At 44.9% G+C, this 25,892-nt stretch overlaps 1 protein-coding gene across 3 annotated transcripts; it reads right to left on the bottom strand.

The window, feature by feature from the left end:
- Positions 1-260: 260 nt before the first annotated feature.
- On the bottom strand, positions 261-25,840 carry XPC (XPC complex subunit, DNA damage recognition and repair factor). Of its 3 annotated transcripts, XR_011964686.1 has the most exons (17): positions 25,704-25,840; positions 21,455-21,647; positions 17,805-17,923; positions 16,197-16,320; positions 15,288-15,372; positions 14,245-14,402; positions 13,917-14,037; positions 12,103-12,192; positions 10,313-11,182; positions 8,834-8,994; positions 7,658-7,739; positions 5,801-5,935; positions 5,554-5,723; positions 4,608-4,701; positions 4,198-4,304; positions 2,754-2,843; positions 261-1,251 (listed from the first exon to the last, which is right to left on the bottom strand). XR_011964686.1 is itself a non-coding variant. In XM_072598366.1 (16 exons), exons 1-16 carry the CDS (start codon positions 25,774-25,776, stop codon positions 1,036-1,038), a joined length of 2,535 nt encoding a protein of 844 aa, XP_072454467.1. In that variant the 5' UTR covers positions 25,777-25,840; the 3' UTR covers positions 261-1,035. The 3 variants fall into 3 exon arrangements, 2 of the variants coding, with proteins under 2 accessions (XP_072454467.1, XP_072454466.1); XM_072598366.1 differs by lacking the exon at positions 4,198-4,304 and having other exon boundaries at positions 10,559-11,182; XM_072598365.1 differs by lacking the exon at positions 4,198-4,304.
- Between the last annotated feature and the right edge of the window lie 52 nt (positions 25,841-25,892).

The following is a 25,892-nucleotide window of genomic DNA, read 5'->3' on the forward strand; positions in this document are numbered from 1 at the left end:
TAGTTCTCAAACTAGTTCTGCCCCTCCCTGTCTGGGTAACCCTGAGCAAATCAACTTCCCTCTCTGGGACTTAGTTTCCTCATATGTAAAATGGGGGAGTAAGACTGGGGTGGGGAACCATTTGGATTCAGTCAAAAGACTGCACTTGAGGACCTAGAGGGTCAAATATGACCTCAAGACCACAAGTTCCCCACCCCTGGAACAGGACCAGATAATTTCAGATTTTTTTTACCATGTTTTTATGAAAGAAAACAATGAAATCAGTGTTTATATAAGCTTTATTGGTCCCCCTAAAGTGATTTAAAAAGTTATCCTCCTTGGCTACCTACAATGTAAAACATTTTCTATTTAACCAGGACCACAGTTGGGGGCTCTCTCAAGATGGTTTCTGTTTCTTCAGTATTCTACATTGTGGGATTTATTTCCCTCTGATTTTAGCCTTTTTTCATAGGTACTCACATCCTGAAGTGAATCCAAAGATTATAATATTGTAGGAACTAAGCTGTAATGAAAATTCAGGGAAAAAAATGCAGTTAAGGCCAGGGAAGAGGTATTTGCATTAAACCTTTGCAGATGAGACAAGTCAGCAAGGTAAGATGGCTCTCTGTTAAATGGAAGTTCTGTTTAAACTGACAGCAGAGGGCTTTTGCATTTGCAGAACATAGGCAGAATCTATTAAAATCTGGTGCTTCTCACAAAGAAAATTATCCAGCATTTGCCCCAAGTTCCTAAGGACTTCCAAAGAAATCCATTTACTCAGCATATGTCAGACTTGAAAGATACCACTTAAGAGTTAAGATTGCTAAGTAGAAAAATATCTGGCTTTAAAAACTTTTCAGAGCTGAGAGGTTGAGTGAAAGCTAAAGCCTCATGGGAGGAGGGGTCCTGCAGCACTTGAGCCACCTAGGGGACTGGGGACAGCTTCCTCTTCCTTTCCTCAACCTAAATCTACTGAGCTGCTGCCCAGCTGCCTTTACTTGGCGCAGTCAGGGGACCGTATGGCTACGGCAGTGGGAGTATCTGGGTGCTGTTTACTCAAAATGACAACTTTTCAAAGGGGAACAGGTGTTTGGCTTCCCCTCTCCTTTCCCTTCTGGTCTTCCTGGCTCCTTTCACTTCCCGCTGCTCTTCAGTTTCTCGGTTTTGGGGCCAGGAGGCAGCCAGATTTTTAGCTGCTGCCTGTGAGCTGGTCCCTTCCTCATCCGACGAGAATCCTGCTCCTCCCTCTGAAGTTGCTCCAGCAGCTTCATCCTAGAAACACAAGTGAACAATCACAGGAGAAAGGCTGCAGCTGAGTCTCACTGTGTCCTCTCTAACATGGAGATAACAGACTTGTACCACCTCTCTCACAGGCTGCTGGGAAAAAACCTTAACACGGCATGCAATGTCATTATGACAATGACCCATATATGACCAGTTATGATCTGTAAGAAGCACACTATTCCTTAACTTAATTCAGTGGTCATCTGTTCCACCACTTTAGGCTGGGACCATTAGAATGTCAAAAGGTGATGCTAAAAAAGTGACTAAAAGATTGTATTGCTAGGCATATATCCCCCTGGAAGGTCAGTGACAAAAAAGGAAGGCCCCATGTGTACAAAGATATTTATAGCAGTACCTTTCGTAGTGTCAAAAAATTGGAAACCAAGATGATGCCCACTGATTTGGGAACTGGTATGTCAAGGTCAAAGAACATTATTGTACTATAAGTAATGATGAGCATAATGACTACAGAAGAATGAAAAGATTTACATGAATGGCTGCAAAGTAGAGCAAACCACCTAGAAAATAATCTGTGCAATGACTATAACATTATCAACAGAAAGATTACAGCTGCCATGCTCTTAAGTACTGGGACGTGTTCCATTAATGGCCATCGTATTTTCACTGTGGGCAAGATTAGGAAGACCTAGGTCTTGGAAAGGAGGAGAAAAGGGAAGGGGGGGAAGGGAAAGGAAGGAGAGATGTGAAAGTCTGTGGACTCTGCACCCACTGAGAGCCCTAAGTGTTAGTGCAGAAGTCCACGTACACTCCTAGGATTACTGTTTTGATATTTAGGTCACTTTTTAACAAAATGTGAAGGAAAAATACAAATATCATACAGGGCGAAAGGTGTCTGTGAAACTTTTTGACATCAGAAAGTGGTCTTTATATTTGAAAAGGCTGGAAACCACGGATACATGGTTTTCCCCACTCTCCTCATTTTGCTGATGAGTCTAAAACCAAACTCTTGAGAGGTTTAATTACCTCAAAACAACAGCAGACTGCGGATATAAACTTCAGTTCGCTGACCCCCGATCTAGAGTGAATTCAGAATTAACTCATCCAAGGAGCTGCAGCCCAAGAGCTCAAGGGGAGAGAGCAACAGACAGCTGCCTGCCTCGCTGCCCAGCTCTCTGGACTCTCCTTTGCTGAAAACCTCTTGATGCAACAACTTATCTGGGACCCAGCTAGTCTAGCAGTCCACATACAGGGAAGGTCCTCCAACCAGCATAAAATTAATACCTAAACTTAGCCATCATACTGAAACCCCAAAGGACCACTGCCCCCATAATACTGGGTCATGACTGTATTTTCTCCAAATCTGCTAGCATTAGGTGGTGCCGGCCTGTATGGAGACCAGGCTGACTTCAAGGGGTGCTCGGTGGTTTATACTGTGGAGCAGCCACTCAGATGTTTAATGCATCCATCACCTCAGAAATCTGATCTAGGATCTTTCCCCATAAGCAGGTGTGTGAAGAACCCATATCTACCTTGTTACCAAAGCGTTGCTTCAGCCTCTCTCTTATGAGGAGCCCTTTCACCAGTAACTTCCAGTGGCCCAGGACTCTCTTCTCTCTTTTCTATGTTGTACAACAAAATGGTAGTAAAGAAAGAAAGTTATATGTTAATGCTGGCATTTTCAGGGTAAAAATAAAGATAGGGTTCTAGAAGGATGTGAATGATTTCAGTTTAGAAATTAATATTCTACATCTGACCTAATTTTAGATAATTTAACTGATTCCTAAAATTGTATTTTAAACTATTATTATTTTTTACAACTCTGTGACATTCTTGAAGACCAGATCAAAGAGGAATCATTAAGGTTTTATGACAACTTGGAGGGTTTTCAGTGGAGAGCCCCAGGGATCAGGGCTTGGCCCTGCATTGTTTCATATTTTTCTTAATCACTTCGATAAAGGCAGAAAGGGCACAAAGGTAGGAGGGAAAGCCAACAGGCTGGATGAAAGTCAGGATCCCAAAAGATTGTGCTAGGTTATGACTTGGGCCAAACTGAGTTAAGATGGAAATTCCTAGGGAAATATGTCAAGTTCTACACTTCTATTTAAATAAAAAAAAACCAACCAACCAGATTTGTAACTGTAAGATGGGGGAAACTTGCCCAGATAAGAGTTTATCCAAAAATGATCTGCATCTTTAGTAGACTGCAAGTTCAATATGTGTCAACAGTTAATATGGCAGCCAAGGCACTCTTGGGCTTGATGAAGGGAAAAATAATTTCTGAAATAAAGAAGTGATAGTTCCAAATGTGCTCTGCCCCAGGCTGACCCAATATGTAATATTGTGTTCAATTCTGGGCATTTCATTTGAAGATGAATGCTGCTAAGCCAGAGACAGTCCAGAGGAAAGCTAATAAGGAAAAACAAAGTTCCTATCATGAGGACCAGCTGAAGGAACTAGGAACGTAGGACCTGGAAAAGAAAAGATTCAGGGGAGATAAGATGGGTTATGTCAAAGAAGGATGAGTTTACTCTGTTTGGCTCCCGAGGGCAAAACAATTAATGGAAAAAAGTTTCAAGAGAAGGTAAAGTTCCTTAGAACCAAACCTATCCCAGACCTGGGATGTGGCTGGTCCCCCTGCACTGGAGGTAGGTCTCCAGCACATGCCGGATGCTCGTGTCCCAGGGCTATTACAGAGGGATATACTGACCCACATGCTGCAGACATTCTTTTTGTCTTTAAAATTCTGAGGTCCCTCGAGGTCAGTGCAAGGGAATGACTAGGATTCCCAGGCCTGGTCTGGTCACCCTTCTTCCCACAACCCAAGGCAGCTTCGCTTGGCCTGATATTTGGTTTTCTGAAGGGGAAGCATGCAGTTCCCATGACCAGGACAAGTGGGACCTTGTGCTAAGAGCACTGGCCTTGGAAACAAAACTCTCAGAAGACTCGAGTTCAAGTCTGAGCTTTGGCACTTACTGTTGGCATGATTTTGAACAAGTCACTTCCCCTTGAGAAGTCTCAGTTTTCTCCTCTGTAAACTAAGGTCAGACTGACCTTTCAAAGTCCCTTCCAGAGTCGACATTCTGTGATGACAAAGTACCAAATGCTCTGTTTTTCCATAAGCTTTAGGTTCCTCACTGTGTTTTACACAGCATTATTTCTCTGCATTCCCTGCATGACAAGATCTTGTCCTTTCTCGGGGCTGGAGGGATCCGCTAGGATCCCATCCTTTTTCAGGATCTCAGAGATCCTCTAATGTGACTCGCTCATTTGATAGCAGGATCCAAGGCCTGGGGAGTGGCACGTTTGTGACCAGAGCCTCATGCTGGTGCTTTTCTCTGTGCTGCCACAGTGCCCAGACTGCTTCTAAGGTGGAAGCGCATTACCTCTTTTTCCTTTTGTTGAATAAGTGACTGTTCATTGTCCCAGGCAGCCAGGAGCACATCTTTGTATTCTTCACACACGATGTATCCGTCAGTTCTGCAGAAAAGACAACACGATGTGTATTCTTGGGAGGCAGAGGAGTTCCTACTGGGGACTAACCTTCTTTTGGTAATAACTACTTTGTAACAGCCATCGAGCACTTATCTGGTGCCTACTGGGTGCAGAGGACTGGAGTTGGCTTTGAGAGATGTCAAGTTTGACATCAGGCACTCATTGCCCTCTTATGACAAATACACTGGGGTGGAGCTGGGGGAGAGATGGTGGCACTGATTCGTACTTCAAAGATTCTTCCATACAGACTGAGAGAAACAAGGAAACACAGATGTATCACCAATCTTCACTGCTTACAACAGACATTTCTGTCCCTGCACTTGGGGTCTCAATTCCTCTTTCCCTCTCCATCCTCATCTCTCATTTTGGGCTTTCAAGATAGTACCACAGTCTCATGATTGGCTGCATCCATGACAGAGGGCTGGGATTTTGGCTGAGGACAAAAATAGTATTTTGAATCACGTCTAAATATTCAGGTTTGAGAGAACTGCCTTTGTTTCCTGGGGTAGGTCAACACATAGCTCAGGGTTTGGCAGTAAGAGGGCTCCTGTCCAACAATGCACCTCATCCCAGCCATATCCCACAGGCATGGAATCATTCAAGTCCTCTCCTAGAATTCCCTAGAGTTGTCATCCAGCCACCAAGACCCCCTGGCATGCCAAAGTAGCCATGCCTAAACTGCCCCCATTTCATTTCCTGGAGTCCCCAATCTTTCCAGCCAAGCCTGGGCTAACTAACATCCATGCTGGCCCCAAAATGACCTTTTACTCCCACACTAAAAACCACCTCAATCCTGGTGTTTAAGCTGGACCCCAGCTGGTCTGATGTCTTCCTTACACAGGATGTGAGTAGCCACTATGGAAGTCAAAGCCAGTGACAGCCTGGACACAGTCGATACCCAGCTTTCGGGCAACTCGATGCAGGTTGGGCAGTTTCAGCTGGACACAGCCAATAGGTAGCATGCTGGGTACGAAGAGGTAAACATTTCCAAATTCATTCCGAGGAACCTGCCACAGACAAAGGATGATGAGGCTCCCTCTCTTTTCTGGGGGAGGTTCACCCCACTCTTCTGTTGGCCACTTACCTTCCCATCCACTGCCACGGGCGGCTGGTACTCCTCTGTCTGCCAGTGGCCAAAGAGACCTAGGTCATCTTTGTCCCGGCACTGTGGGTCAGCCAGCCGGGCCTTCCGGGCACGATTGGAATATCCTTTCACCATCTGCATCAGGAGGACAGCAGCAGCGTATGAACAACACAGACAGATCTTGCAGAGAAAGCACCAACAATGAGGACCCTCTGTCCAGATCTCATGGATAGTCCCTGGAGACAAAACCTCTATTTTCACTTGATGGGAGTCAAGGAGAAGGTAGAAAAAGCTGAATAACTTTATTCAGGGCAGAAGGCATTGGTAGGAAAGCTAGGGCTTCTTTCCCAGAGCCAGGCTAGCCCAGTCATTCTACCCTGTTAATGTAGAGTGGTGGTGGCTTCAGAAACAAATGTGGGAATACCCCTGAAAGGAAATACCAGGGACTGAAATGCAGGGAGAATGGTCTGGAATGAATGGAAAAGAGCCAGAAATTACTGGTGGCCAGTTGTGAAGACCAAAGGATGGGAAAGTCTAAACAGAAAAAGGGGATCCCCAGATGCAGCTGGATCTTGTAGGGGCCCTAGGCTCCAGAGAATGCTCAGGGCACAGCATGGGAACAGCCAGCCCAGGCCCACGGACAGGGCTGATGGGAAGAAAGCCAGTCGTGGCCACATCCTCCCTTGAAAGTGAATCCCTCTCCATACCCACCTTCCCCATTCTAGCAGGGAGTGACTGGCTTCTAGGTGGGAGCCATCAGAGAGTGGGGGCTTTCTTGAAGAGCAACTTCTTCTCCCTGCCCCACGCCAGTCTGAAACTGCTCACCACGTAGATGGCTGCCTTACTCTAGACCCCTCTGCCCCAACCATCAGTGCTGCTAACCTGAATGCTAAAAATTCAGCCAAGGACTTTGCCTGAGGGCATTTCACAGTGCTTCAAGGACATTCAAGGACTGCTTCAAGGAACAAGTGACTGGGAACTAGAAATTAGAAATACTCATTTCTAGTGATGTTTCTATCATGAAGTTGTAGGGAACTATTTTGCATCTCGAATCTGTTTCTTTCTCAGGAATATGAGGGGGGCAAGCAAATATTTTTTTAAAAGGTAAAACCTAGCATTTCATTTTGATGTTTCTTCTACTATGGGTTGTGATCCCATATAGGACCGCGATTCTCAGTTGAAGAAGTACTTAAGGGGTCATGCATGGAAAAACTTTAAGAAGCCCTGATTTAGATCTTAGTGAAAATATTGGAAAGGAGAACCAGACATATGTAATAAACCTCCAAAAAGTAGAATCTAAAAGTCATTTTCTGCTTAGAACAGCAGCCGTGGACTGGGCACATGAACAAGCTGGTTTCTGCATCCCCACCAGCCCTGGTGAGCTACTCCAGCTCTGCCCTCCTCTCTATGAACACCAGCCAGACCCATAGGTTTAACCCAAGATTCTTCTATAGGACACCTGGCTTATCTGGGAAGGCTGGAAACCTGTAAAAGGAATCAGGGCCTCAGGGTTGTTTTTTTTAAGCTGCCTAGCTCTGACAATCTCTGATATGCTGGAAGAATCACCAAATGACCACTTGCTATCAATAGACACAGTCAGAAGGGCTCTGCTCTTTTCCACACTGACCCTGAACTACATCTGGCCATTGTTTTCTGGACTCAGATCCCGGCCAGAGTTTCTCAAATGACACACTGGTTCCTTCTCTAAGCCTGCAGGCCCTCCTCTGGTGCTCATTCCACAGTAGGCAGAGTTTCAGTCTCCTCTCATTTAACAGCCCCTAGACATCTTCCCTTTCCCTCAAACCTGATATCCAAACTGCTATGATCAAGCTGCCAAACCAGCCAGGGCCCAGTTACCTTGTATGGAACTTCCCCGATCCTGACCACTCGTGCTTCCTTCAGCCAGGTATCCCTTGAGTGCAGGGTGTGGACACAGTCCCTAAAGACGTCACCAGGGGGACATATATGGGAAAAATCAGTTATTCCATGACTAACCAGAAACCTATATTTTTTTTAACATGTCAGTCATTTTCCATAAGTACAGATATTAATTAGTAGATTTAATAGAAGGAAACTATCATCTCTGATATCTATCTACAGAAAGAACATGAAATAATTCCTTGGAATGGGCTTTGGGGTTGCCTAAGTTAGGCAGAATAATGCCTGACTTTGACCTCCTGTCCTGCTTGGCAACATGTCCATCTAAAGGCCCCAGACACACATGTCTGTCTCGCCAGCCTCTGGATTTCCCTTCCCTTTCCCAGCTATCCTTGTCCTCTGCCATCAAGGGCCCCTTGCAGCCACCATCTACTCTGCACATACAGACAATGCTGTGTTAAGAGTTGGGACTACTCAAAAGTAGCAATAGTAGCCAAGTACATGGTAGATGCCTAGCCTCTGATGCCCACTGTGGGGGGATTCAAACAACAGAAAGGGCATGGTTCCCATAAAACATACAATCCAGCTGGGGCAAAGGGGCTTACTTGTAGTAAAGAGCCAGGCCATAACAGATGGCAGGCACACTCCTGGCCATTCCCACTCCTGGGGTTAAAGCTAAACCACAACCCTGGGAATCATCTTACAATCATACTTCCAACACTCAGCAGGTATTTCTTAAGCACCTATGTACCAACCACTGTGCTAAGTTCCTTACAAATGTTCTCTTATTTGAATGGCAGTTCAACAATGAAATGCGGACATGTACACTACTAGCATGACCGTTGCCCTCAACTCCCTTTACAGCGGAGTACTTTGATTGGTGAGAGATAATTTGTTATTGGTGTACCACATCCTTGATAAAACATTTAACTTTTGAGGAGGGTTTCTTTCTTTCCCAAAGACCCTGCCACTCACTTACCCCTTCACAAGTCTTGTCTCTTACCCACTTTCTTCCAGTGATCATGTGCTCCCCCTCTTCTACCCTTCCCCCTCACCCCAACGAACTCTCCTCTTTCACTCACCAGGCCTCGTCCCTGAAACTGGCCTCTTGCTTACCAGCTAGGATGACTTGCACACTGACAATCGTCCTCTTACCTTGAATACACGGCTTCCCCATGACAGTACCCAAGGATAGCGGCAGTCTCTGGGTATATGGCCTCATATTTCAGGAGATGCCTCTTCAAGGCATAGAGAGGGTGGTTCTTATACATGCCGATAGCAGTTGGCAAGGGCTGGCTCTGTAGTTTTGCCTGAAACTGCACAGGCCAGAGACAAAATGTTAAGTAAGGTCTTTGTTAAAGAAAGCAAGTTTTGTTTTTTTTTTTTAAATAAAATTTGGACTTCTCTCGACTATCCAACTATTATCTCAACTAACCAACATTTGTTGGTTACCAACTGTTATTATGGATTAATGATCAAGTTTGTTGATAATTTTGCAATGATCTTAGTTTACCTCTGTCCCACTAACAAACAGGTTTTCAATAAATATAAAATTTTAGAGTCAGATTAGACTTTAGAAGGCATGTGACCCACTCTCTGCAGCTACACATGTAAATAAACCATTCTGGGTGGATGGCTGATCATCTGCGTGTCCAGATCATAAGTCCTCATTGGAAGAGAATGTACAACCTCCTTTGGGAAGCCGACCAAAAAGTTCTTTAATGTCTAACTTAAGCCTCTTTACTGAAATGAAGGTGCTAACCCTCCAGTTTAATTCCTAGTAGAAACAGAAAAATCAGTTGCCTGAGCTACTCAATGGTGCTTTGCAAATGAGCCCTTCCACAGAGTTCCTTTAAGACTTTATAAAGTTGAACTCCCAATCTTTCAGTAACTTTTATCGCTGCCTTTTTCTTTCTCACCCTATGCTTCCCTATTTCTCTGTGGGGGAGGAGGCAAGAAGCTGGGATCCAATTTTCAAGCAGGGGCCACCTAGAGAAGGAAGGTTATACATCATAAGACTCGAAAGGTTAATTTTCCTTGGATGAACTTCAGTTTATTCAGAGTAGACTATGAATCACTGTTAGATTATAGTTGCTTATAAACAATGAAGAAAGAGCCAGCCCAAGGCAAGCTCTCTTTGCGACAAGACTATTCTGCTCCAGACACATTAAAAAAAAAAAAAATCACATTTTGCTCGGTCTCAGTGACCATGAATAAGGTGACTGGCCATTTCTGTGTTTTCTTGTGGCACTGAAGGCTTTCACTACAAATATGTGATGGGACCAGTTTCACTTTGGATCTAAAAGAGAGTCATGTTCACTCACTGCATTATTTTCTCCCTTTCCTTCCTTTTTCCAACATTCGTGAATCATCTAACACATGAAAGGTCCTGTTTTGGGATAAGGTCACTCCCTTGCCTGGCCTTCACATCTCAGGGACATTGAGCTAAATAAAGTACCTGCTTTCCTTCCTAGAAGCCCCGCCTCTTTTCTTTCTAGTCTAATTTGGCAGTCATATCTTCCTCATCCTCTCAGACATCTTTCGTTTGATATTACCTGTGTCATGTGAACAAACACCAGCTGCAACACCTTCACTTAACAAGGGGCAGTTAGGTTCCCAGGAGTCAAGGCTTACCTCCATTTCTTCTTTACTTTCCCTTGCCCCCAAAGGGCTTTGGTAGGGTCTCAAGGTCTCAGCCCACCACTCTGAGTCTACACGGAACTTGCGGGTAGCGGTCATCCAGGCTGGGTCATACCGCTGTGTGATATCCCGGGCACACCCATCATTGTCAATGCCAATGATGTAGTACAAGGGCTTGGTGGCATACTTATAACAGGTCAAGGGCTGGCCCACCACGCCATGGACACAATCGACACATACCCACCTATCCTCCCCCTCACAGAACACTTCTAGCCACTGGTCCACACCAACTGCTTTCCCGATTTCTTCTTCTTCTTCTTCCTCACTAGAAATGATCTTGCCCCTCTTGGTGCCTGAAGACTCTGGGGATGCTGCTGAAAGGATGGAAGGCTGACCACCATCTCTTTTACTCTTTGCTGATGTTCTGACTCTCCTTCTACTGACCGTGGATGCTGCCTTTATCCTCTGGGCTGGAGCTGATCTCCTTGGTCTCTGGGTACCAGGTGGAGAATCTTCATTAGATAAGTGACTGTCATTCTCACTTGAGAGCTCGAAATCAGAGCTGCTTTTGTCCCCATCACTACCACTCTCCTCTTTGTAGCACACCTTCGAAGTCCTCCGACTTTCCCTTACAGGTCTCTGGGCTCCTTCCTTCTCTACCACCATGTCTTCTGCCTCACTAGGAGAAGACTGCTTTTTTCTACCCACTGCTGGTTTCTGAGGCTCTGGTTTTTTGCCCTCTGCTGCCCTCTTAGCAGAAGCTGCTGCTCGTCCTGTGCTAGCCTTTGATCTGATCTGAGTTTGGGCCTTTTGGCTGGGGGACTGAGAAGAACTTCCAGGATTCTCTAGGGACTTTTTCTTGCCCTGGAACAGAGAAGGTGATTATATATTAGCTTTTATTTTTTTTCATTTTATGAGCATTAATACATTTGTTTACTCAACATTTATGAAATCTACTATATATAAAGTCCAATAATAGGCATTAGGAAACATACAAAGATAACTAAGTCCTTGCCCTCAAGGAACTATGGCAGCAATATGACCAAGCTGCTGACTGTTAGGAAAACCCAAGGAATCTGAGATGTTTTTCAGTTTATTCATATCGGATTTAGTCAGTCTGGTATGGAGCAAATGCACCAGTTTAACAAACTATAGAAAAGCCAAGAGTCCCATAAGCATAACAACTACACAGCAAAAAGCAACTTCTATCACCTATCTCTGAGACAAAAGCCCCTTCCCCTCACTTATCCCTCTGTACTGCACTAGCCACCCTGTAGAAAACCCTTCTTTCTAGTGAAATTTTGGAAATGGAGAAGTTAGAAAACTATAAAATCAACACGTTTTCAGAAAACAGTAGTAAAAATAAGAACCAGAACCTCCACACAGATAGAACCTGGCATCTTCACCTGAGAGTCTTAAAAGCATGTCTTACTCAGCTCAGTGTCTGTCCCACAGACTCCTTCATCACCTTAATCTTCAAGGAGGCAAGAGGACAGTTACTCATTTCACAGAAGGGAGATCAGAAGGCCAAGAGAGGCCATGGTTTGTGTGTGGGTTCTTGACAACTTAAGGACAAAGCTAAAACTAGAATGCAATTCCCAATTCCCAAACCATCTGATCAGTTTCCCTGTTAGTGAATTGTGTGGTAGATCTGGAAAAAGCTACATCATGGAATCCCAACTCTAAGGTGCCAAAAGCTATCCTTTTTAAAAGAATGTGAGATAACTGTTCTCACTTCTCCGTGACAACCCACCCCTTTACTTTGGGGCCCCATAAAATCCCACCTTTGCTGCTAGCAACTTCAGAGGAAGGGGCTGCAGGGACAACACCAGCCGGGTGAGAAGTTGCAGTGATCGTAGAATCAATAAAAATATCTGTGCAGAAAAAGAAGGATTCTAAAGCCTCATTACCTAAGACAAAAGTTCATATAAAGAACTAAGACATAAAGTTCACGCAAAATTCTACCCAATTTCTCACACAAATTCTTTCAGTAAGAACCACAAAAACAAAGATAAGTATGCAACACTGTGAAGATTAACATTAATGTAAATCATTTCCCACTGAGTTACAATGATCATTCACTCAACAAAGATTAATTTGAGAGCTCAGGGCTCACCCCTGTGCTAAATATCTTGGTGGATAAAGAGATAAATAAAAAAGTGATTCCTCCATAGATAAGCTGTCAAAGATAGGAATAAACAGTTTTTGGAAGAGAAATGCCAGAGAATCTAAGACTAGGAAGGGGTCATTTGATCCAATGCATACTTCATGTAATTTTGTCTTTCATTTAACTCCCATCACACATTCTTGATACCTCCTTCAACATGGCAGGTTTGACCATGTTCTGCCTTCTTTGAGACTCTTCATTGGACTGAAAATAGTTATTCATATACATGCCTTAATTTTCTTTTGTGATCATAAGGTTCTGGAGAAAGGTTATGATCTGTTCCTGACTGTATTCTCAACAGTCTGTAAAACAGCACCTTGCTCACTTAATTAAAAATACAGGTGGAGAACTGATCCATATCACTATTAATAAGAGAATTATAAATTAAAAGAATGTTGGGGTTTCATCTCACACCCAGAAAAATGACAATAACCAAAAGAAAATAACAGATGGAAAGTCAACATAGGAGGGAGGGCCTTTGCTAAAAGAGGACAGGGCCCCATTTTGCACAACTTTACCTCCCACCTAGTGCATGTAGGCCCATTGTAGATGATCCTATCAGAGGCAACAAAGCACTGATTAGATTCAGAAAACCAGAAGTCTGGTCTTGGTTTCACTACTAAGAAGCCATGTGATGTTGGGCAAGTGACTGAACCCTTCTGAGTCCCACGCCTCTTGTCTGGAAACTAATATGTGACCTGCTTACCACACAGAGACCTGAAGAAGAGCCAATGAGTGTGAAAAGGCAATAAAGCTACAAGGAGTTACTGTTGCCAAGCAATATTCACTGAATAGCTCCCCAACATAACAGAGTTGAACTTAACAATTGATAAGACAGATTAATAAAAAGTCAAAAAAGAAAATGGCCAGTCATTCTTCATCATGTCCATGATCAGGGAGCTCAGTCGAGTTCAGGCTTTTCAAATCAAGGTGGGCAGATGCAAACTCAAGGTGCTACGGAGCTAGTGCCATTTGGGAAAGCCTGGCCAAAGGAGAACCAAAGCAGCAGAAGCTTTGTATGTCTCCAAGGTGAGCAAGAAATCACTGAGGCAGCCAAACACACAGCTGTGCTGTGCTATACTCAAACGAGCCTGACCTAGTCAGTCTTTCTGGAAAGCTTGTGTGAGGACCTCTCTATTTCATCTCTTCTAGTCTCAAAGACAATAGACTGAAACTTGTCCTCAGTGCACTCTTGCTCCAAATCCAAATGACCGGAGGCATGCTTATTTGCAGGGAACACCGGTCTGCCTTCAGCATCCAAGACTACAATCCAGCATGTGAACTAAACTGGGCATCTTGGGATTTCTAAATATTGTTACTCAATAATTTATGAAAGAGTTTCTAAATCCCTTGCTCCCAAGTTAATCGCTACATAGATTTAGCATTATTAAGAACATTAGTGCACAGCCTAACAACTACTGAGTCACTTACATGGACCAATTCTTCATTATCCCGCGCTGAATAAATAGCAAAACGCCTTCCTAAGGTGGAGTGCAGGTCATCTCGCTCATCTGTTGAAAGCTCTGCATTGACAGTGAACGTGGCAATGAACCTGTTGGGAACAAGGCACTGAAGTAGTTCTTGGTTTCCTGGATCAAACGGGCCACTTGTTCCATTGATAGGGGAAAGGGAACTCCCTCACAAGTGACCTCAGCCTTTCTGTGGACTCCTGAGAGTCAGGTGACTAGATGGCTGTGCTCTAGGCTAAAGGGAAAGCCTCTGGCTCTGACCAGGCCGGAGGAGGAATGGAGGATCATACCATTTTACCAGGCTGGAAAGGTAAGGGACATCCATTTTATTAGGAAGCACTTTGGTGAAGCGAGCTGGGATGATGGAGAGGCCGAAAGCCTGCAGATCTGGCTCATTACAGATGTTATTCCGAAAGAACCCATTTGCTAGCAGACAAAGCAGGTGTACCTATTGGCAGGGGAATAAGGACAAGGGAGACAAGAAGAAAAAAAAAACCCTTGAGCCAAAGCAAGCCGAGTCTTGAGTTGTCAAATTAATGTCCCATTTTAGCCTGGAATATGTCTGCTTTTGTGATCTGTGTCCTCCCCAAGGTTTGGTATTCTGCCTCCCTTTTTGGTTTCACATTCAGCATCTCCTCACCTCATCCCGGGATTACAGGAACAATCCCACTCAGCTTTTCTACCTCCAGTCTGTCTAGAATGCTACGCTAGTCTGCTGAAAATGCCACTGACCTAACATTGCTCCCCAGCCCCAGAACCAGTAAGAACTCTCTAGTGCAGGGGGGGAACCTTATCCAAAGTTCACAGACAAATCCTTGGAGTTGTTGGATTAAGTTAGGATTCAGTAAAAGGGCTGCACTTGAAGACCTAGAGGCTCCCCACCCCTGCAAAGTCTCGGGCCTCCTAGACACAGCTCAAAGTACACCCCTTGACATTTATACCCCACATCAGGTTCACTAAGCAACCCAGTCTTATTTCCAAAACTAATCAGGCTGTTTCCAAGTGGGTAAAACTCACTCTACCTCTGTCTGTTTACACTTTCCCACTTCCTACCTTCTGCCTGTCCACATCATCAAGTCCCCTGCTCCAGTCTCACCCTCCTACTCATGTTCGTAGTGATCTCTTTCTCTGACCTTGGGGAAGCAGACCAGACTCTACCCCTGAAATCAGAGATCTCAAAGAAATCTCAGAACTGATGCATCTGAAATCATTTCAGCAAGTGAAGAGCACTCCTAAAGTGAGTTTTGTGAAGGCCAGAACCTTGCCTGGCACCAAGCACAAAGAAGGGGCCCAATACATGTTTTGTGAACTGAATGAATGCTGAGGCTCAGACCTTGTGTGTCTCTTCCCGGACTTCCTTAGTGAAACGTTTCATCATTCTCCGAAGGTACGTCTCCAATTCCGTCTGCCTTTTTTCTCTGCAGTGAGTATCCAAAAGCAATTGCTGAACTCAGGTCATGATTCACCATCCTATCTCTCTTACTCAAGATAACAAATGCTTAATTACCGTACCTCATCTCATTGACTCTCCATTTCACCTAAGCAAGTCTGATCCCCTACAGATCTACTGAGTATGATTCTCACTTCTATGCCTTTGTCTGGCTCATCTCCCATCCTCTTCCCTAGTACAGGTCAGAACACATCAACAGACAAGCATTTATTAAGTGTCTACTATGTGCCAGGCACTGTAGCCCTCCCTGACTAACCAACCTATCATCTTTATTACTCAACTATGACCCTTCACACTTGATTACGTGCTTGGGGGGCACTACATACATTTACACTCATTTGTAGGTTGTGTTCTGTAAGTTAAGGTATTTTCATATGTGTGTGCCTGGCCTCCAATAACCTAAAAACCCCTTGTAGGCACAGAGTATGGCTGCCATTTCTGCACAGCCTCCAATGTGCTACTCTTCCAATAGCTGCGTACTTCATGAACATTGACTGCTACATGTGATCTGCTGGGGATTTTGTGCCCCAAACCACAGGGCTCTGCTGAGGAGCCCTGCCTCTGGCTCAGGTTATGACATCTCAGAGCCGGCCAAGGCCATACAGGGTTTATAGACAGAAGCACTGCCTCACGCTGGCAGGGATAGATGCAGAGGAACCACTGGAGACTCCCCTGTGGGGTTCCTGGTACATTTTGGCCATGGCTGCCTTGCCCCCTTTTACCTCCCATGGTTTTCAAAGGCTGCAGCTTTGTGAGGGATAGAGACCTAGAAAGAGGGGGACCTGGCCTCACCTTCTCTCTCTCGCCTTCATCTGCTCCGGTGTTTCAATCTCTATCTCCACTGGCTTGGTGGACAGAGCTGATTGAAAGAAGGCTGTGGTTCCTCCCATTTCATCTGGTACAGGCTCGGTAAGTTCTACCAACCAAAGGTGAATGTTAACCTTACATATGATTTAGAAAAACTGCAGATACCACCGAGAAGGCGGGCTTGCTGTTTAGAAAATATCAGCAGCTCAATCTAAATAAAGCCTCTCTGGAGAGAGAGCAACTGCTTTATCAGTGACAATATCTGACAGTTCTTAGAAGGTGGGCTGTGAGTGCCATTCACAAGGTGGTGACTCAGTGGTGGAGCCATGAATCTGACCCCTGGCTTCATTACTGAAACGTTTCATGATGATGCCTCAGCCTCCCGTTGGCAGCCTGGTCAGTCAGTCACCAAGGGCTGGCCGTTGCTCTGGCTCATTCAGTCAGTGAGGATTTACTAAGCACCTCCTATGTGCATGGCCCTGTGCTAAGTGCGGGGGATATAAAGAAGGGCAAAAGGCAGTCCCTGCTCTCAAGGGGCTCATAATCTAATGGGGGAGACCAGAGGCAAGCGGCTCTGTACAAACAGGCTATCACCAGAATAACCAGATGGTATTCAACAGAGGGAAAGGTGCTAGATTTAGGAAGGATTGGGAAAGGCTTCCTCTAGAAGGTGGGATGTAAGCTGGGACTTGAAAGAAGCCAGGGAGGTCAGGAGGTGGAGATGAAGGAGAGCATTTCAGGGAAAGGAGACAGTGGAGAAAACACCCTGAGCTGAGGAATAGAGGGGCTTGCTCATGGTACATCCAGAAGGTCAGTGGTTCTGGATCAAAGAGTAAAAGGTTGAGAGAAAGGCGTCAGAAGACAGGAAAGGTAGGAAGGGACTGGGTGATGAAGGGCTTTGAAAGCCAAACGGAGCATTTTTGTATTTTGCTCCTGAAAAGTGATGGGGAGTCACTGGGTGGGGGTGACAGGATGGGACCACCTAAAATACAAGAATAAGACCAGCCCATCCAAGTCATCCAAGAGTCCTGACAACGCAAGTGATTTTCAGTTCCTGCGCAGGTGAGGAAAGAGTGAAGGTTGGGGGCATTGAACAACAGCCTGAGGTAACCCCGAACAAGACAATTTGCTGCTTACTTGCAGGATCTCTGGAAAGTCTAAGTCTCAGTGCTGACTTTCCTAAACAAATACCCATCCCGAACCTTTCTTGTGCTAGAATTGGGTGAGAAGCACAGGCAAGATGTGTTCAAGGCCCTGAGGGGGCCAGCAGCTATGCACATGGATGGGGTGGGTGCTCTGAGGGGGGCCCTGCAGCCCCGAGAGCCTAGGATTCCACTTGAGTCACCAGAACCCACAGGTTCCCTTGGCCACAGAGCTGATCCCACTAGTCAGTATACCTGGACGTGGCAGTCATAACGGAGGGTGCTTTTTGAAAAGTGTGAGCCCTAGAGAAAACCTCAGTGAGGTCAACTGGACAAATATTTATTCACAAGAAAACAAGAGAGCTACAACATAGACTACATGATTGCAATTAAAATAGACCACCACCAAAAGATTTAAGGGGCAGGCCATGTTGGTGCCAACGAGCCTCACCTTCAACCTCCTCCCAGTCATCCTCACTTTCATCTTCATCATTTTCTCTATGGCTGTCTTTTTTCACTGACGCTTCTGTCTTCGGTTGGACCTCCTTCTTGGCGACACTTGTGAAGTTACTATAAATATCACAGGAAGAAACAAGCAAGAGGTTCCAACATCTCTCTATTAGTTCAGTGTTTCCCTCATCAAATTTAAGGGTAAGAAATGATGACTCTTTAAAACTGTCATTTGCAATTGGCTAAAAACATTTGTTTGTACTGAGCCTGATGTCTCCCTTAAGTATTTTTCTGAAATTCTCATTAAAAGATTGAGTTTTAATAGCGAATCTCCTATTAATTCATCTGCTGACCTGTCTTCCATGTGCTGTATCAACAATGATGAACCTATAAACAAACCTACCTCAAAAAACAACGGAAAAAAGCCCACAGACAAGATTCTAAACATTCCATGTTAAAGATAAATATGAAGGCAATCACAAAAATGCCATCCATGTGAGTCTTGGCCAACGGGCATAAACCGTAGAGCCAAATTCATCTTGTTTCCCTAACAATTAGGGAAGATACTCAAGGAATTTTCCAGGTAACTGGCACTTATTCTCTTTTTTTGTACTTTAGCCATTCTGGATGTGAACTTTCTAAAATGCATTACATGAGCTCTTGCTCCTTAAACATATTATTCAAACATGGTAATGAAAATAATTTGGCTTTTTGGTTTTTTGCCTCATCTTTATTTTTACTGGCAAAACATGATGCTTTTTGCCACTGTGAGAAAGGAGGTCTTGTGCACTGAGGAAGTCCTCCAGATGCTTCTGTTTGTAGAAGACACCGTGCTGGCTGTATCAAGCGCTAAAATGCTGAATCTCCTGGAAGAGATCTGTACTGCTCAGGAGTTTGGCTTCACTACTATCACAGGAAAAATCAAGTAGAGAAGGAATGTCTATTGTTGAGACTGGGGATCTCAATGTTTGCTGGGCCAGGGACCCCCTGGTAGTCAGGCAAAACTCTCTCTCACCTCTCAAATCCAAGCTGTGGCCCAGGCCCATGGATTTCACCTGTGCATCATCTCTCGAAACACACCCCCTTCTCTCCGTGGACACTGCCCCCACCCCAGTGAAGGCCCTCATTCCCTCACAACTGGATTCCTGCAAATCACCCTGGTGGTGAGTCTGCTGCCTCAGGTCTCTCTCCACCCCAATCCATCCTCCATTAGGCTGTAGAACTGACCATCCTACAAGTCTATGTTACTCCTTTTCTCTTCCCATTCAACAAACTCCAGTGGCTCCTTGGATTAAACATAACATCCTGTTTGGCTTCTGAAGTCCTTCTGGTCCCTCCAGTCTGAAACCTAGTGACTCTGGCCATCTTTGCTGTTCCTCACACAAGATGCTCCCAGCTTGAGCCTCGGTGCATTTTTAGTGGCTGGGCAGTCAGTGAGTGGGATTCTCTTCCCCTGGTCTCTGCCTCCTGGCTTCAAGTCTCAGTTAAATCCCAACTTCTCCAAGAAGCCTTTCCCAATCCCGCTTAATTCGCGTGCCTGCCCCTTTACCTTGCCCATGTCTTGTTCGTACAGTGTTGTTTGCATGATGTCTCCCCCCATTAGAATTGAGGCCCTTGAGGGCAGGGACTGAGTTTGGCTTTTCTAAACAGGCACTAAAGACAGTGCCTGGCACACAGTGAGTGCTTAATACATGCTTGCTGACTTGAGAAAGTCAGCCTGCTGACCGGCTGATTAGCCAGAGGCTAAAAAAGGTCATGTTCATAGCAGGAACAAAGCACTGGCAAATTCACAAGAGAAGGTTTCTTTGATAGATTAATATTTACTAACTTAAGTAGGCTTTAATTACAGATACCAACAGCTGCCAGATGGTGTGGGCCAGAGAGTGCTGGGCCAGGAGTCAGGAAGCCCCGAGTTCAAATACAGCCTCATAGATAGACTAGTTATGTGACCCTGGGCAAGTCACTTAACCTCTACTGACCTCAGTTTCCTCAACTGTAAAAATGTGGATAACAATAACAACAATACCGATATCCTCCTTCCCAGGCTGCTGTGAGGACCAAATGAGATCATATTTGTAAAGCACTTAGCACACAACCTCATATCCAGTAGATACTATATAAATGTTACCTATCACCTCCTTTTCCTCAACTGTAAAATGGGGACAACAGCACCTACTTCCCAGGGTTGCGAGATCATATGTGTAAAATGCTCAGCACACTTTACATATGGGCTTAGTAGGGCTACAGAAATGCTCCTTCCTACAATATGTGAAAAAACTAAGGCCTTTGTGTGAACAAGACAATAAAAAATAACACTCCAAGTATGAATGAATGAATGAATGAATGAATTGTTAAGTCCTCTCCCCTCCTCAGACTCAAATATCCCAAAGTCCCTAAAGACTGATGTGTTGTAGTAGAGAAAGGACTAGATTCAGGGTCAGAGGACCAGGCCTTGAACTCTGATGAATCAATTAACCTCAGGGCATCTCAGTTTCCTCATCAATAAAATGAGGGGACTAGATGGCAGAATTTCTAAGGTTTCTTCTTTCTTTAAATCCTACCCTACATCCAGGCCTGAAGCAGAAGGGTTTTCCCAATTTTCAGAAAAAAGAGAAGAGAATGCAGTCGGCAGGTGAGGAGCAGATGACTGTGACTCAAATGGCTGAGACAACTCTGTGAAAGATCATTAAAGGGATGGCTGAGAAACTAGAAAAGGAGGCAGTGACGACAAAGAACTAAGAACTGGTCCTGTGAGACCGACCTTGCTTCCTGAAGTGGTCAGAAGAAAGTTATGGATAATTTACCAGATTTTAGCAAAGCCTCATCACTATCCTAAGTGAAAGTCACTGTGACAAAAGAAATCCTTGATGGCTCCAGAGTGGTGGGAGGTATCCAGGGAATGGCCTTGTGCATGGCCTCACATCTCTAGTACAGACTTGAACAAAATAAAATGCAAGTAGCAAAGAGGTGAATTTATGCTTTATGTCCTAACAACCAAAGCCATCCACATGTGGAACAGATGGCTGCTGTAAGTGGAGGCTGACTAGCCCCAGGTGAGGGATGTCACAGCCAGGATTCTCTTTCCCCATATGGGTTGGAATAGATGACTGAAGTCCCTTTCAACTCTCAAATTTTGTGACTGTGTCTGGGGCCCAACATTTTAGGGCAGTAAGAAAGGTGCTGGCCTGGGACAGGTTCTAGTAGTGGCTCTTCCTAGTCTCTTCTCTGGATCTCAGTCTCATTGTATAAAATGAGGAGTCTGAATTAGACAATCTCCAAGATTTTTCCTACTTTAAGATTACATAATCCTATGCTTTTTATTCAGAAGATTTCAAAATGCCTTAATAACAGCAGTTATATAGCTCTTTGCAAAGTGCTTTACATATGTCATTCTCTGAGATCCTTACAACCACCCTGGGAGGCAGGTGCTGTTATTAGCCCCGTTTTACAGCTGAGGAAACTAAGGTCAAGTAGCTTGCCAAGTTCACACAGCTAGTGAGTATATTGAAGCTAAACTTGGAACTCAGATCTTACTGACTCCAGGCCCAGTGCCCTATGCACTGTGGAGCCTTTCAGTGAGGAAGAGAAAGGCAGCTCTTAACATGGCCATTTTTCAGATGGGAAATACAGAGAAGCTTAGAACTATCTTACGTGAAATCTTCTCCGTCGCTAGAGGCTTCCTCCTTCACGCTGGGATGCTTTTCATATTTCTTCTTGGCTCTGACTCCTGCCTTCTTTGATGCACCGCCTCGGGGACCCCCAGGGTCACTGCTCTTCTTTTTCCTTTTCCCACTAGCGACTCGGGGGACACGAGTGTTCTTTGGCTTCTGATCTTCAAAGACAGCTGTTTGAGGGAGGAAGGAGAAGGCAAGGGCGCGTGGGGGCGGGGAGGGATTGGTAAGGACAGTCAAACTGCTGCCCTAAATTGTTTCCTTGTCTCTAACCTTTCCCCAGCCCATCACGGTATTTCCACAGCCACAGGGACCCACCTTGTGCACAAGCATTAGACTCCTCGAGGACAGGGACTATCATTTGCCTCTTTTTGCACAGAGCTTAGCACATAGTAGGTGCTCTTAATGTTTATTGATCAATTGAAAAAAACAAGCTGATGCTCATTTCCCTGACATAGGACTGATGACCAAATGTACCAATATTGCTTAGAAGTGCTCAGCACACAGTGCCTGGCACCTAATGGGTGCTCTGTAAACCCGTATTCCCTTCTCTTCATTATCTTCACTCCTTAAACAATCCCCTCCTCCAAACTCCCCTTTTTGTACTGAAGAAGCTGTTTTATTCATCCAAGTTTTCAACACCTGTCCATGCCCCCCCATCAGCCAATCAGTTGTCAAGTCTTGTGAATTCTACTTCCACATCTGTCACATTCATATTTTTTCCATCCTAGTTTGAGGTCTCATCACCTCTCACCGGATTACTTCGGAACTGTTCTCCCTGACCCTACCATCTTTCCTCTCTAATCTATTCTCCATGGGGTTGCCAAATAATTTTCCTAACAAATGGGTGTGACTAGGTCAGGAGAGACAGGTCTGACTCCCCTGCTCAAGAACCTGCAATGGCTCTCTATTGTCTCTAAGATAAAACACAAACTTTTCAGTTTGGCATTAAAACCCTTCACAGTCTGGCTCAAGATGTGCTCCGCATTGGCACCCTTGGGGCATTCTCGATGCCAGCCAAAGTGGCCCACCTGTTGTTCCCTGAACTCAAAATTCTCCCTCTCCCTATCTCGCCTCCTGTAATCTCTCCCTGAGACTCCCCCGGCTTCCTTTGGGTGTGCCTCCTAAGGAAAGCCCTTCCTGACTACTCTAAGCACTTCAGTTCTCCTTAAAGTCCTCGGGTTAGGTGGAGTTTATTTGGGCCAAAGGCACATATCCTTAGGGCAGGGGACTGACTCCCTTCTGTAGGCACACAGCAGATGCCTGCTGAACGAATATGTGTTAAATTAATAAGTTTGAGAAACAGCCTGGGAATGAGGATTTCTACTTCAGGATCTGGCCCTAAGCCACTGGACTAGGTTAGAGGTATTTCAGTCTTTCCATCCTGAAAATAAGGATGTTACCTCTTCCAAAGGTATCAATGACCTCTGAACCATTCTTTGAGTTAGCAAAAGTGACCCTGTGTATGTCATGTCTGCCTCGGGGCTGGAGATAGTCCTGAAAGTGCAGAAAAGCCGTAAGCCCCTCTGTTCTCAGTGATGGTTCCATGGACCAGAAGGACCCCTGACTACAACAGCTACATTGACAGTTGTAAGAAGAACATAAAATCTAGAGAAGAACTGGGAAGCAAACAGAGGCGCCCTGATATGAACAAGAAAATGAAAATGAAGACATTCCGGGGCTGTTGATTTGTGTCTTCTTACTGACAAAAAAAGCACTGCCCTTGTTTACACTTGAGGAGGATGTGGCTGGGATCCCGCTGGGAGCATCTGCTGCTTTTCTGACCGGGGACCAAACTTCTCTAACTGGCAGGACTCAGGGGAGATCTGATCACAGCTCTGAGGACCACTTCCGGTGACTTCTTCCTCAGTCAGACCACAACTCATTCAGAGGAGCCTGACTTAAGTGCTTGTATAGGCTAGGCCTTGGCCACTTCCTTTGTACCCTCAGTGATACAGTGTATTTCTTGTAAGCACTTTGTTTTGTTTTTTTAAAACTGAATTAGAACAGAAATCTAGCATTCTTCTAGAAGGGACAACAGGTCAAATCCTGGCTTGAACACATCCTTGCTCTGAGACAAGAGGCAAACCTACTTAACATCTCTAAACCTGTTTCCTTATTTATAGAATGCATATAAACATAAAATGTATATGCCAGGCTGAATTTCCTACCTCAGAGCTGTCACTATAGTTAGAATTTGTAAGTAAAAATCTCAAAATAAGTGGCACAATTTAAGCTTTGCAAATACTATGCAACATAAGCTTACTGGGGATTCTACATTCTTTGGGGTAATAGAAAATGAACCTGTCATGCTATGGGACAACTTTCCAGATAACTGGCATAGTGTGCCAGGGCTATAAAGGGCCTTAAGATTCATCCAGTTCAACCCTTTTTTTAAAACAAGTAATGACATCTTTCAATCCATACTTTCTACCACTGCAAGATTGATTTTTCTCATATAAAGATACGATCAGGCTGCTGTTCTGTCCCCAAATACTTCAATGACTCCCTATTATGTGCCAAAGTCCAGATTCCCTGGTCTAGTACTCAAGGTCCTGAAGGCTGTGGCACTACTCACTAACTATTCAGCTTTATTTCACAATACTCCTCTCTTCAAACTCTATGCCCCCACCCCCTGCCAAAATGGAGGACTACTCCCCCAATACATTGTTTTTGCTTTTTCCCAACTCTGGAGGTAACTTTTCTCAAACAGTTTCCTACATGTTATTGTCTCCCACCTCCAATCTCAATCTGCAAAAATGCTACATATCTTTCAAGACCTGCATCAAACTTTTCCAGCCTCTAAGAAAAACATTCCTTGATGATGCCTGTTGAAAACGAACTTTCCTTCTTTGGATGTGGCATTTGCTTATGTTTTATTTTGAATTACAATGAACAGAATCATGAATCTCAGAGACTGAAGAGCTGGAACCTCAGTCCAACCTGATCGCATTAGTGTGGAATTTCCCCCTAGCGGAATGTAAATTCCTTCAGGGCCATGACCTTCCCTTCTCTGGGGCTGAGGACACAGAGAACACCTCCTAACAAGTATTTGTGGAACTGAATGAACACTGAGGCTCAGCCATCCTTTAGTGCCTTAATCCAACAATCAGTCAATTGACAACCATTTATATTTAAATGTCAGCTTTGTGCCGGCTCAGGGGCCACAGAAGAAAATATGAAACTGCACCATCTCCTGCGTGAAGCATTTCTTGATCCTCCAAACTGCTGCTGCCCTCCCTCTCAAACAATCTCTTACTTAATAAATCTGGGCATAAATGGGGATGTATTCCTTAAATTTATCTTGACACTGTCCACATTTTTTATACGCACTTGTTGCCTTCTCCATTAGAAGGTACACTGTTCACTTGTAATGCCTGCCTCTAGAACAGGGTCCAGCTTAGTAAAAACCTGTCTGACTGACTTATAATAACGACGATAGCTAACACTTACATAAACACTTACATAATACATGTGTCAGGAACCATGTCACACATTTTTAAATTAATATCTCATTTGACTGATTATCACAACAAGGAGAGGGAGATGCTATTATTACTCCCCACTTTACAAGATAAGGAAACTGAGGCAAACAGCTTAAGTGACTTGCACAAGGTTACACAGCTAGTGTCAGGACTGGTTTGAACTCAATTTTCCTGACTCCAAGCCTAGCACTCTATCCACTGGGCCAAAGGAACTTACACTACACTCTTGGATAGATGAATGGATAAATGGATAGACAGACACAGACACAGATGAGACAGATGGACGGATGGAAGGATGGATGGATAAACGGATACACAGATGCAAATGGGACAGATAGATGGATGGATATGGAGATGGACAGATATTTAGGTGGATGATAAATATTTAAGTAGATGGAGAGATATTCTACTGGATGGGTGGATGAAAAGGACATAAAATGGATAAAGGAATAGCTATTGAGAGATGGTGGATGGAGTGTATATACATATACACAAAAAGAATGCAAAGTAACTTCAGGGAAGGTGGCTTCTGAGCTGTGCTTTGAAGGAAACTCGAGCACCTGAGGGACAGCAGAGATGTAGGGAGTGCATGCCAGGCCTGGGGGACAACCTAGGCAAAGGCTCGGAGGCGGGAGACGGAGCGTCACGTGGGCGGCTCAGCCAGAGTTCTCACCCCCGCCAGTCACACACCCCCCAGCCCGAGGAGACGCCAAGCCCACCGCCCCGCCCGGTCCCCCCACTCACCGGGCTCCGCTTCCTGGGTCCGGGCCTTCTTGGGGCGCCGCTGCTCCTCGCAGGACGCCCGCTTTCGGGCCATGCTGCACGGTCTAGCCCAGGAACAAGCCCGGGCAGCGGCTCAGGCGCGGGGCGGGGGCGGGGCACTAATCCTCCCCGGGCGGCTAAAGCCACGCCCCCTCTCCGACCTCCGCAGAC

The sequence above is a fragment of the Notamacropus eugenii genome, chromosome 3 (genome assembly GCF_028372415.1).
Source record: "Notamacropus eugenii isolate mMacEug1 chromosome 3, mMacEug1.pri_v2, whole genome shotgun sequence".
Lineage (NCBI taxonomy): Eukaryota > Metazoa > Chordata > Mammalia > Diprotodontia > Macropodidae > Notamacropus > Notamacropus eugenii.